Source organism: Salvelinus namaycush, chromosome 18 (genome assembly GCF_016432855.1).
Source record: "Salvelinus namaycush isolate Seneca chromosome 18, SaNama_1.0, whole genome shotgun sequence".
Lineage (NCBI taxonomy): Eukaryota > Metazoa > Chordata > Actinopteri > Salmoniformes > Salmonidae > Salvelinus > Salvelinus namaycush.
Genome location: NC_052324.1, coordinates 27,754,661 through 27,767,380, shown reverse-complemented (window position 1 = coordinate 27,767,380; position 12,720 = coordinate 27,754,661). Strand labels below are relative to the sequence as shown.

Genomic DNA, 12,720 nt, shown 5'->3' with positions numbered 1-12,720 from the left:
TTTGGTCTGATGAGTCCAAATTTGAGATTTTTGGTTCCAACAGCCGTGTCTTTGTGAGACGCAGAGTAGGTGAACGGTTGACCTGCGCATGTGTGGTTCCCACTGTGAAGCATGGAGGAGGAGGTGTGATGGTATGTGGGTGCTTTGCTGGGAACACCGTCTGTGATTTATTTACAATTCAATTCAAGGCACACTTAACCAGCATGGCTACCACAGCATTCTGCAGCGATACGCCATCCCATCTGGTTTGCGCTTAGTGGGACTATCATTTGTTTTTCAACAGGACAATGACCCAACACACCTCCAAGCTGTATAAGGGCTATTTGACCAAGAAGGAGAGTGACGGAGTGTTGCATCAGATGACCTGGCCTCCACAATCACCCGACCTCAAACCAATTGAGATGGTTTGGGATGAGTTGGACCGCAGAATGAAGGAAAAGCACCCAACAAGTGCTCAGCATATGTGGGAACTCCTTCAAGACTGTTGGAAAAGCATTCCAGGTGAAGCTGGTTGAGAGAATGCCAAGCGTGTGCAAAGCTGTCATCAAGGCAAAGGGTGGCTACTTTGAAGAATCTCAGATATAAAATATATTTTGATTTGTTTAACACTTTTTTGGTTACTACATGATTCCATGTGTTATTTCAACATGTTGATGTCTTCACTATTATTCTACAATGTAGAAAATAGTAAAAATAAAGAAAAATCCTTGAATGAGTAGGTGTCCAAACTTTTGACTGGTACTGTAAAAAAAAAGATGACATTCTTGGAATAGGTGCAAGTCATTGGGCTACTTTTTTTCATGGGGTTTAGCCTAGTACTTTGTTCTAAGTCAACAATAACAACAACGATTTATTGCAGACAATTGTCTATAAATAGCAGCAGACTACATCATTATTATCAGAGAATAGAAACCGAAAGTGGTGGGAGGCAGAGAGGAAAAACGAATCTGAATTTGAGGGGCGGGGCAGATCAGCTGTTATATACCAGGCTCAGCTGTACACGGTCACCATCTTCAATCGTAGAAGTTGTTTTTGTCAACACACCGATTTCTCAAAACTATTTGTTGAAACAGTTTGCAAGACTTCACAACAAGGACTTCTCAACAATATCTACTGAAAAAGGTAAGTATTTTTTTCATCTTTAGGCTATAATACTTTATATAACTCTGCTGTTAAAGCTAAATAGCTATCAAGCAATTCTCTAACACATTATTTTAGTTATTACAATGGGCTGAATCAATGGTAGCCTTGAATCCTGTAGGTTAATATAAAGGTTATAATATGTTGTATAAATTGTCATGAGCATGTATGATAATACCCCCTTATGTCTGTCAATCATCTCATAATGATTCTCACTAAATTCCAGCCATTTGAGTCAGCAGAAATGTTGATAGAGAGTGGACATTATATATTGAAAGCCTTATTATAAGACAAAGGATCATACATGCTTTCAACAAGTTACAAAGCATTATACCAGCAGGCTTTAAGTAAAGTGTTACTAGACTAAATCATTCAATTGAGCTATGCTAATGTGAGGCCAAATAAATAATACATGAAATCCTCTTTCAGATATCTATCATGGAACTCACTATAACACTTTTGAATGGGGACTCACATCCCCTGACGGTTCAGCCACACACCACTCTGGGGTCGCTCAAGAGTCTGATCAACCAACACTTTGGAGTGGCCATGGAAAGGCAGAGGCTGTCAGGTGTCAATGGGAACAACATCAGTCTCAGCGATGATTCAAAAACTTTGAGTGACTATGGCCTGCATTCAGGATCTAAAGTGATGGTGCTGATTACAGAACCCACTCACATCCAGGTGTTCCTGAAAAACGAAAAGGGCCAGACGCACACATATGAGGTGGTGTCAGGTGAGACTGTAACCCAGTTCAAAGCCAAGGTCCAAAACAAGGAGGGAGTCCCAGCCAACCAACAGAGGCTGATTCATGAGGGCAAGCAGCTCGATGATGGCAAGAAACTGGAAGACTATGGTGTCAGAAATCTAAGCACTATTCACCTGACGCTCCGTCTAAGGGGAGGCTGAAGACACCCAGTATCGACCTGAAACCACAGGTCACCTGAAGCCCTTAACTTATTATGCATTCCATGTCTATTGAGAAAAAGCTATCTTGTCCAAAAATGACCAGTGTTACTTTTGTAGTCAGTTGTAAACTTTTAAATTAAGCATGGCTGATATTGGCTTTTGTTGAAATAATGTAAATGAGATTGTAATAAAGTAATAACCACGTATAAAACTCAGTCTACCATCATTGGCATGGCTCCAACTCAAAACAAAAGTTAAAGCAACATAAGGTAATGGACTGGTTTTTGCTTTCATTTATAAAATACAGTTAAATCAAATGCATCAGGATGTAAATGTGCTGTCGCTCCCTTATTTGGCCTGATAGAGACAGAAAGAGTAACAACATTTACAGTTGAGTTGAGACTCAAACTAAACTGAAGGCAGTCCACATGAGGAAACTACAGGCCAGCCTTGTCAGCAATATACACAATGCTTCATGGTCTGATAAATCTTAACATTGCATATTCATATGGTGTTAAATGAATTGCATTCAAGGGTGAAATAGTTACTGATATTCATTTCCTACAGCACATTTGCTTAATCTTAAATTATAATATACATTTGTATCTTTCAAGAATAGGTAACATGTATTTACCATTGTTCAAACCAAAATACACCACGGCACAAAGATACTCAAGTATTTCAATTAATTTAAGATTGGAAGTACTGGTAGTAGTACTTTTGTAGTATGCGAGTGAAGGCCTTCACATCACACCAGTCAATCTGCCTGGTTGTACCAGCTTGCTGCACTGGCATTCACAGGCCTGTCCTTGTAACGTTCTGCAGCTCCAGAGGCACACCCTGTGCCCTCTACATTCAGTAATCAGGGAGAAGATCTTGGGAGTCTTCACTTCCTCACAGACGCAAGGTAAGCATACCAAAATAAGGCCACCATGTTGGCAAACAGCACTCGAAACTGAAAACACAACAACACAGATTGGTAACAGAGCACCACTACATTCCAGATGAATGCATAAAAGAAAAGCCAGTGAGAACTGCTCACCTCTACAGACACATAGTTGATGTTGATGAACTGGAAGGGGGTCCACACTTTCCAGTTCATCTTCAAGGCAGGCCAATAACTACTATTCACTTTGCTCTGGAAGTCTTCCCACCTCTTACCCTAAAATAGCATTAGAATGGATGAAAATGAATGTACAGGCATGGCAATAGTCTGGATTAGAATGTAATTAATGAACCACTAATGGAAATTAACTGTCTGAGTAGTACTGCATAATTTCACTAGGGCCAACCTAAACTGACAGACTAGGAGGCAGTCCCTGCATAAAGTTTGAACTACACAGAGTAATATTTTTTTTATACGAGACAGTGCTATCTGATCCAAGCAGGGAGAGTTGGTCAGTAATAATGGACTAAAGGAACCTAATGTTACTGCTTATAGTCCAAGGACCTTACATGTTCTGTTTAGAGGCTTACTGGCTCTGGCAGCCAAAACAGCCAAATACTCCAAACGTGAATCGATTCTCTATTGCAGTACGGTTCTAAACTTAAAGCCCTCTACTTTCATATCACATCAAAATAATTTCACAAATGCAAAATATACACTTACTGTACACTGTTTTAACACAGTTGCCGCCAACACTATTTTTCAGTGACAACACGTTTGTGGCATCAATCTTCCGTTTACCCACAGGTGTTATGAGACGCAGATAGCTAATTTGCACAGGTAGTCGACTGTCTTGATGTCTGTTTCCTGTAAACAAATGCTGTAACATGGAAATATGTCAGCGTGGAAACTCTATAAAGTTGTGTAGTAATATAAACGTTTGTTTTTTGAAAATGATTTCTCGCTGATATGAAAGATACATTCCTTATGTTTATTATATTTTACAAAACTGTATGTTCCCCCAGCCAGAAGATACTATCGTCGATAGGCTCTAAAGTCAGTAGCGTCTATGAATGGGCTAGTCAGGTGTATGGTACAGGAGACTCCATAGTGGAGAAGCTGACTTACCTCCAGGATGTTCATAACAAAGAAGAAAAGCAGCAGGAATGCAGGGGCGAAGATAAGGCGATCCAAGAGCAAGCGTTTCACCATGCAGTATGGAACAGTGGTAGGCATCAACACCTCCATAAGTTGGTAAAAGTAATGGCTTGCAGGCCCAGTAATGAGCGACCTGAAACAACAAAGGTACATTTCAATAGCTGTGTTCATTGTACAGTACATTGCAATGGATTACATTGTAACAAAAAAACATGAATTCAAGTGATTTGGACCTGATTTTAATCACATGTCTACCCATAAATGGCAAAGCGGGCAGGTCCTGAAATGTCAATCTCCTTCACTGGCCTTTCGTTTTGCTTCCAATGCTTGAGATAGAAGATTTCCCATTGCTGAGAGAATGTCACTGAAAAAGATATAGACCGTTTATTTGTAGTCATGCCATGGTAGTGATTAAAGTTTGAAGAAAGTTTTCTTCTTTAAGTGCATTGAAACAATGCAACTATGACAGCAACTGTTGTCAGGAGAGATGAGGGAGGTTCTTAGAGCAGAGGCTGATTGGCTGAAAACAGACAGAGCAAAGTAGAAAGGTCTTGGCAAAGGGACATGTTTACCTTGCCAAAGCATAGTTTGCAAATTATCAAGTAGCCCCATACCCTTATACCCTTACGATGCCTACCACAAATTAGTTGAAAATAGTTAATGCAGTCCTGTATTAAGAGCAATCAGTAGTAATTGTTGTCACTTGTTAGGTGTTACACAAGTTCGCTATAAGAGTGATCAGATGATGTGGATGCTACGCTACAGGCCTGTTTTGCTAGCACAGATTGGAATATGTTCCGGGATTCATCCAATGGCATTGAGGACTGTACCACCTCAGTCATCGGCTTCATCAATAAGTGCATTGACAACTTCGTCCCCAGAGTGACCGTACGTACATATCCCAACCGGTAGCCATGGATTACAGGCAACATTCGCACTGAGCTAAAGGCTAGAGCTGCCGCTTTCAAGGATCAGGAGCCTAATCCGGACACTTATAAGAAATCCCACTATGCCCTCAGACGAACCATCAAACAAGCAAAGCGTCAATACAGGATTAAGATTGAATCCTACTACACCGGCTTTGAAGCTTGTCGGATGTGGCAGGGCTTGAAAACTATTACGGACTACAAAGGGAAACCCAAGCATGAGCTGCCCAGTGACACGAGCCTACCAGACGAGCTAAATGTCTTTTATGCTCGCTTCGAGGCAGGCAACACTGACATATACACGAGAGCACCAGCTGTTCTGGACGACTGTGTGATAACGCTCTCAGTAGCTGATGTGAGCAAGACCTTTAAACAGGTCAAAATTCACAAAGCCGCGGGGCCAGACAGATTACCAGGACGTGTATTCAAAGCATGCGCGTACCAACTGGCAAGTGTCTTCATTGACATTTTCAACCTCTCCCTAACCGAGTCTGTAATACCTACATGTTTCAAGCAGACCACCATAGACCCTGTGCCCAAGGAAGCAAAGGTAATCTGCCTAAATGATTACCGCCCCGTAGCACTCACGTCGGTAGCCATGAAGTGCTTTGAAAGGCTGGTCATGGCTCACGATCAACAGCATCCTCCCGAATACCCTAGACCAGAGGTGCACAATTGGCCGACCTCGGTCCAGACCGAGTGAAGGTTCTATCTGGACCTTGACACATTTCTCATAAATAATTGTTCAATTAAATACTGATGAAGCAACCTTTTTTTCAATGTACATATACTGCGTTGGCTCAGCACAGCTGGGAAGGTCCCAAACAGTGCCCCATACTACTGTGTTTTGTCCAATCACGTGTGTTATTTAAATCACTTCACGAAACTCTGCCAATCAAAGTGAATGTTTACAATGCATGTTAGGAGACTGATGTTGTCAGAGAGAGAGACAGCGAGAGAAGCAAAAGCGGAAGCTAGAGGAGAAATGATAGAATGGCGTGCGCTAAAGTTAGGAAAGTTGATACAGAAAATCGAGCTTTCAAAGAGGAGTGGACAGACAAATATGCCTTTATCCTTCCCGCAGCGAGTGTCAAACCACTCTGCCTGATATGTTCAGAGACCGTGGCTCTAATAAGTGCCAACGTGAAGTGCCACTACGAGACAAAGCACAGATCTTTTGAGCAAACATATCCACAGCAGTCTAAGGTGAGGGCACGCAAAATACACAAACTCAAAGCCCAGTATGATCGGTCCACCAGAGTCCTCTCCCATGCATTCACTGCCCAACAACGTGCAAACGAATGTTCACTAAAAAATTGCTTGGATTTTGGGTCAACACCAAAAGCCATTTACTGACGGGGGAGTGGTGAGAAATTGCATGAATGCTGTTGCTAAAACTTTACTTGACGGTAAACAAAAAGACGAGCTGTGTGAAAAGATCAAGCAAATCCCAATGTCACGTACAACATCAGCAAGAAAGAGTGAAATACTAACAGAGGATGTATTAACACAGCTTGATGAAGATATTCGGAGTGAACCATGCATAGCATTAGCTGTTGATGAATCTACTGATGTGAGTAATAATGCCCAGCTTCTGGTGTATGTTAGATTTTACCACACAGAGAAGAAGGAATTCTGTGAAGACCTGTTAGGTGTAACACCACCCGAGACACATACAAGAGGAAAGACATAGACATGGTCATAAAGGAGATGCTGAGAAAGAGGGGGATAGATCTAAAACAAGTGATCTCCATCACCTCAGACGGGGCCCCTGCCATGACAGGAAGAGAGAGAGGAGCTGTGGCACGGCTGAAAGAGGACAACAATGATCTCACAGCTTACCACTGCATCATTCATCAGTCTGTCCTGTGCGCCAATCTGTCAGAAGAGTATGCTGAAGTGATGAATACAATGATGAAACTCATCAACTTCCTCAGGGCATCCTCATCTCATCAACATCACCTGCAGAAAGAATTCCTGAAAGAAGTTGAGGCAAATGACCTACTGCTGCACAACAACGTAAGATGGCTCAGTAAAGGTAGGGTGTTGCAACGCTTTTGGTCCATTCAAAAGGAAATAACAGCTTTCCTAGTACAACTCAAGAGTCAGAAGGCAACACAGTTTTCACTATTTTTTGCAAGACGAGAGCAAAATGGACACTGTTGCTTTTTGATAGACATCACATCACACCTTAATGAGCTCAAAGTGAAACTACAGGGCAAGAACAATTCAGTTTGTGATTTGATGACATCTGTCCGCTCCTTCCAGAGGAAACGAAGTGTTCAAGGAAGATCTTCAAGGAGACTGTACACACTTCCCAAAAGTGCAGGAACTGATTCAGGGTGAGAGAGATGTTTCTCCTTATGTTGACTTCATAGATACGCTGACTGGAAACGTCAGAAATCGCTTTGACAGCTTCAGCCTTGGACAGCAGCTCCTTCTAATTGAGAATCCATTCCTCATCACAGATGTCAGGGGATTGTCAAAGGAGGTGACACAGACCTTCAAGTGGGCACATGCTGGATCTCTACAGATTGAACTGATTGATCCGCAAGCAAATGTTGCACTAAGAGCACTTTCAACTAACTGATCATGACACTTTCTGGCTGCAGGCTGTGTCTGAGACTGTTTTCCCTGGTCTAACCAAAGTAGCACTACACACCTTGACCATGTTTGGCTCCACATACAGTTGTGAGTCTTCTTTCTACACTACGAACATCATTCAAAATAAGTACCGTTCTAGACTCACCAATGAGAACCTACAGTTGAAGTCGGAAGTTAACATACACTTAGGTTTTTCAACCACTCCACAAATTTCTTGTTAACAAACTATAGTTTTGGCAAGTCAGTTAGGACATCTACTTTGTGCATGACACAAGTAATTTTATCAACAATTGTTTACAGACAGAATATTTCACTTATAATTCACTGTATCACAATTCCAGTGGGTCAGAAGTTTACATACACTAAGTTGACTGTGCCTTTAAACAGCTTGGAAAATTCAAGAAAGTGATGTCATGGCTTTAGAAGCTTCTGATAGGCTAATTGACATCATTTGAGTCAATTGGAGGTGTACCTGTGGATGTATTTCAAGGCCTACCTTCAAACTCAGTGCCTTTTTGCTTGACATCATGGGAAAATCAAAAGAAATCAGCCAAGACCTAAGAAAAAAAGTCTGGTTCATCCTTGGGAGCAATTTCCAAACGCCTGAAGGTACCACGTTCATCTGTACAAACAATAGTACACAAGTATAAACACCATGGGACCACGCAGCCGTCATACCGCTCAGGAAGGAGACGCGTTCTGTCTCCTAGAGATGAATGTACTTTGGTGCGAAAAGTGCAAATCTATCCCAGAACAACAGCAAAGGACCTTGTGAAGATGCTGGAGGAAACAGGTACAGAAGTATCGATATCCACAGTAAAGCGAGTCCTACATCGACATAACCTGAAAGGCTGCTCAGCAAGGAAGAAGCCACTGCTCCAAAACCGCCATAAAAAAGCCAGACTACGGTTTGCAACTGCACATGGGGACAAAGATCGTACTTTTTGGAGAAATGTCCTCTGTTCTGATGAAACAAAAATAGAACTGTTTGGCCATAATGACCATCATTATGTTTGGAGGAAAAAGGGGGAGGCTTGCAAGCCGAAGAACATCATCCCAACCGTGAAGCACGGGGGTGGCAGCATCATGTTGTGGGGGTGCTTTGCTGCAGGAGGGACTGGTGCACTTCACAAAATAGATGGCATCATGAGGATGGAAAATTATGTGGATATATTGAAGCAACATCTCAAGACACCAGTCAGGAAGTTAAAGCTTAGTCGCAAATGGGTCTTCCAAATGGACAATGACCCCAAGAATACTTCCAAAGTTGTGGCAAAATGGCTTAAGGACAACAAAGTCAAGGTATTGGAGTGGCCATCACAAAGCCCTGACCTCAATCCTATAGAAAATTTGTGGGCAGAACTGAAAAAGTATGTGCGAGCAAGGAGGCCTACAAACCTGACTCAGTTACACCAGCTCTGTCAGGAGAAATGGGCCAAAATTCACCCAACGTATTGTGGGAAGCTTGTGGAAGGCTACCCAAAACGTTTGGCCCAAGTTAAACAATTTAAAGGCAATGCTACCAAATACTAATTGAGTGTATGTAAACTTCTGACCCACTGGGAATGTGATGAAAGAAATAAAAGCTGAAATAAATCATTCTCTCTACTATTATTCTGACATTTTACATTCTTAAAATAAAGTGGTGATCCTAACTGACCTAAGACAGGGAATTGTTACTAGGATTACATGTCAGTAATTGTGGAAAATGGAGTTTAAATGTATTTGGCTAAGGTGTATGTAAACTTCCGACTTCAACTGTACATATGTGCATGAGAATGGCACTGACTCCATTCCAGCCAAAGTTCAAATTACTGGCAGGCCAAGCAAAAGCCAATTTCTCTAACTAAAGAAAAGAGATGAAGAAATGAAGTGGAAGAGAGTAGGAAAGATAAATATTTAACTTGTGGTTTCTTATCTGTTCAAAAATCAAAGCACTTTTTTCAGAAACAGGCACTTTTGTTATTTTTGTGTGAAGATGCAGTCTTGTTTTGCTTGAAATGAGAACATTTGTGATAGGCCTACTTTTATTCATGATTAGGCTGCATATTTATTTTACCTCATGTTTAATGTGTCTGCATTGAAAATGTGCAATAGGGGCCTCCCGGGTGGCGCAGTGGTCTAGGGCACTGCATCGCAGTGCTAACTGCGCCACCAGAGTCTCTGGGTTCGCGCCCAGGCTCTGTCGCAGCCGGCCGCGACCGGGAGGTCCGTGGGGCGACGCACAATTGGGCTAGCGTCGTCCGGGTTAGGGTGGGTTTGGCCGGTAGGGATATCCTTGTCTCATCGCGCTCCAGCGACTCCTGTGGCGGGCCGGACGCAGTGCGTGCTAACCAAGGGGGCCAGGTGCACGGTGTTTCCTCCGACACATTGGTGCGGCTGGCTTCCGGGTTGGAGGCGCGCTGTGTTAAAGAAGCAGTGCGGCTTGGTTGGGTTGTGCTTCGGAGGACGCATGGCTTTCGACCTTCGTCTCTCCCGAGCCCGTACGGGAGTTGTAGCGATGAGACAAGATAGTAATTACTAGCGATTGGATACCACGAAAATTGGGGGAGAAAAGGGGATAAAAAATTTTAAAAAAGAAAAAAAAGAAAAAAGAAAATGTGCAATAAATATTGTTGAAATGTTATTGAAATGTAGTACTTTGTTTATTAGCTATACATATAGAAGAACTACATATGCCCCCAAATCATAGCGCACGTTAGACATTTTAATGGTTTGGACCTTTGGGGGGAGAAAATGTTAGTCGCTGGACCTCTTTAAATTCTAATTGTGCACCCCTGCCCTAGACCCATTCCAATTCACATACCGCCCCAACAGATCCACAGATGACGCAATCTCAATCGCCCTCCACACTGCCCTTTCCCACCTGGACAAAAGGAACACCTATGTGAGAATGCTGTTCATTGACTACAACTCATCGTTCAACAACATAGTGTCCAAGAAGCTCATCACTAAGCTAATGTTAGGATTTATGTTTATGCACTATAGCCCGCTACCATATTGTTTGAAGATGAATATTGTTTTGTTACACACACACACAAACAATACAGATGTGTAGGTGTGTAAAGACTGATCAACATAGAGGGACAGGCTATACAGGCTGTGGTCAATCTGGAGAGGGGAGGGGTGCATATCTCTAAGCCAACTAGGGAGGGTAGAGCACTGGACAATACCATATTAGGAACTGTTTGAGTGTAGAATCGACGGAGACACAAGACGGATCTAATCTACCCAACAACCAGATGCGGACAGAGGAGAGCACCATGGGACTTGGACAAGTCCAAGTGCCAGCATAGGCTGAGCAAAGTTTAAACCGCGCTCAGCCTCTACTATGATAGGCCAACGGACGAGTTGGAACTAAAGCTGTCATAGTATAAGAACTGCTATTTGAGTACATTCCACAGTTCCCTGTTTTACCCTGCGCGGTGATACAGCGAACCCGTATATACGAAAATTGCATTTACCATTTATCGCATGAGTTTAATTAAAATACTTAAAGTATATTCGGTGACTCTGAATCACATTTTGTCCTGATACCAGATTTGAACTGACGCAAATCTCTTTCACTAAGGAGCCTGGGACTAAACACCACCCTCTGCAACTGGATCCTGGACTTCTTGACGGGCATCACTGAGGCCAAGCTTCCTGCCACCCAGGACCTATATAATAGGCGGTGTCAGAGGAAAAAACAAAAAATTGTCTGGGACTCCAGTCACCCAACCCATAGTCTGACTGACCAGAGCGCCAAGTCTAGGACCAAAAGGCTCCTTAACAGCTTCTACCCCCAAGCCATAAAACTGCTGAACAATTAATCAAATGGACACCGGACCATTTGTTTTGTACACTCGCTGTTTATTATCTATGCAGTCACTTCAACCCTACCTACATGTACAAATTACCTCGACTAACCTGTACCCCCGCACATTGACTCGGTACCGGGAACCCCTGAATATAGCCTCGTTATTTATTTTGTGTTACTTTTTTTTTTTTTTTTTTACTTTCGTTTATTTGGTAAATATTTTCTTAACTCTTTTTGAACTGCACTGTTGGTTAAAGGCTTGTAAGTAAGCATTTCACGGTAAGGTCTACACTTGTTGTATTCGGCACATGTGACAAATAAAGTTTGATTTGATAACCAGAAAGACCCCTGCAAGCTAACTAACGTTAGTTAATAACAACAGCTAATGATTCCATATATTCAAACTATTTCAACAGGCTAGCTAACGTTAGCTATACTGACCTCGTCGCGGATTTGGTAAGAATTGGGTAATTCTTCAGCAGAATCAAGTATTGATGCAGCAGTCCCATATAGAGGGCAGAGTCTCGAATCGGTAAACTTTGTACAGGCATTGTAACGGTAGATATGTTGCATTTAGACGATACGTTTTGTGTTTGAAGGACCACCACCGCACAGATGTGTCTGGCCCTATGACAGATATGTTTGGCCAAATGATGAATATAAACCCTGGATTGCTGATGCTATGTACTGGCCAACGAGAGCATTTGAAGCCACCGGTCAGCCATATTGACACTTCCTAGAAGAAGCAGTCCTCCATAGGAATGGATGGAATTCTACAGTATTTTAATTAATGGTTTCAAGGACAAAAAAACATGTATTTACGTTTTTTTTGTAGAGGGACATTAACATTAGAAAATCATACTTTAGGGAAATGTTTTTATATATATTTTCATCTTTCAGGGACTAAAAGACTAGTCAGGATCGAGGGAAAGATGAACGGAGCAAAGTACAGAGAGATACTTCATGAAAACCTGCTCCAGAGCGCTCAGGACCTCAGACTGGGGCGAAGGTTCACCTTCCAACAGGACAACGACCCTAAGCACACAGCCAAGACAACGCAGGAGTGGCATCGGGACAAGTCTCTGAATGTCCTTGAGTGGCTCAGCCAGAGTCGACTCGAACCCGATCTAACATCTCTAGAGACCTGAAAATAGCTGTGCAGCAACGCTCCACATTCAACCTGACAGAGCTTGAATGGATTTGCAGAGAAGAATGGGAGAAACTCCCCAAATACAGGTGTGCCAGGCTTGAGGCGTGATACCCAAGAAGACTCAAGGCTGTAATCGCTGCCAAAGATG

At 42.4% G+C, this 12,720-nt stretch overlaps 1 protein-coding gene and 1 pseudogene across 1 annotated transcript; one reads left to right on the top strand and one right to left on the bottom strand.

Moving 5' to 3' along the window:
• Positions 1–986: 986 nt before the first annotated feature.
• On the top strand, positions 987–2,260 carry LOC120063296 (polyubiquitin-like). Its single transcript, XM_039013585.1, has 2 exons — positions 987–1,122; positions 1,570–2,260. The coding sequence occupies exon 2, from the start codon at positions 1,579–1,581 to the stop codon at positions 2,047–2,049; it is 471 nt and encodes a 156-aa protein (XP_038869513.1). The 5' UTR covers positions 987–1,122; positions 1,570–1,578; the 3' UTR covers positions 2,050–2,260.
• On the bottom strand, positions 2,167–11,988 carry LOC120063295 (annotated as a pseudogene).
• Between the last annotated feature and the right edge of the window lie 732 nt (positions 11,989–12,720).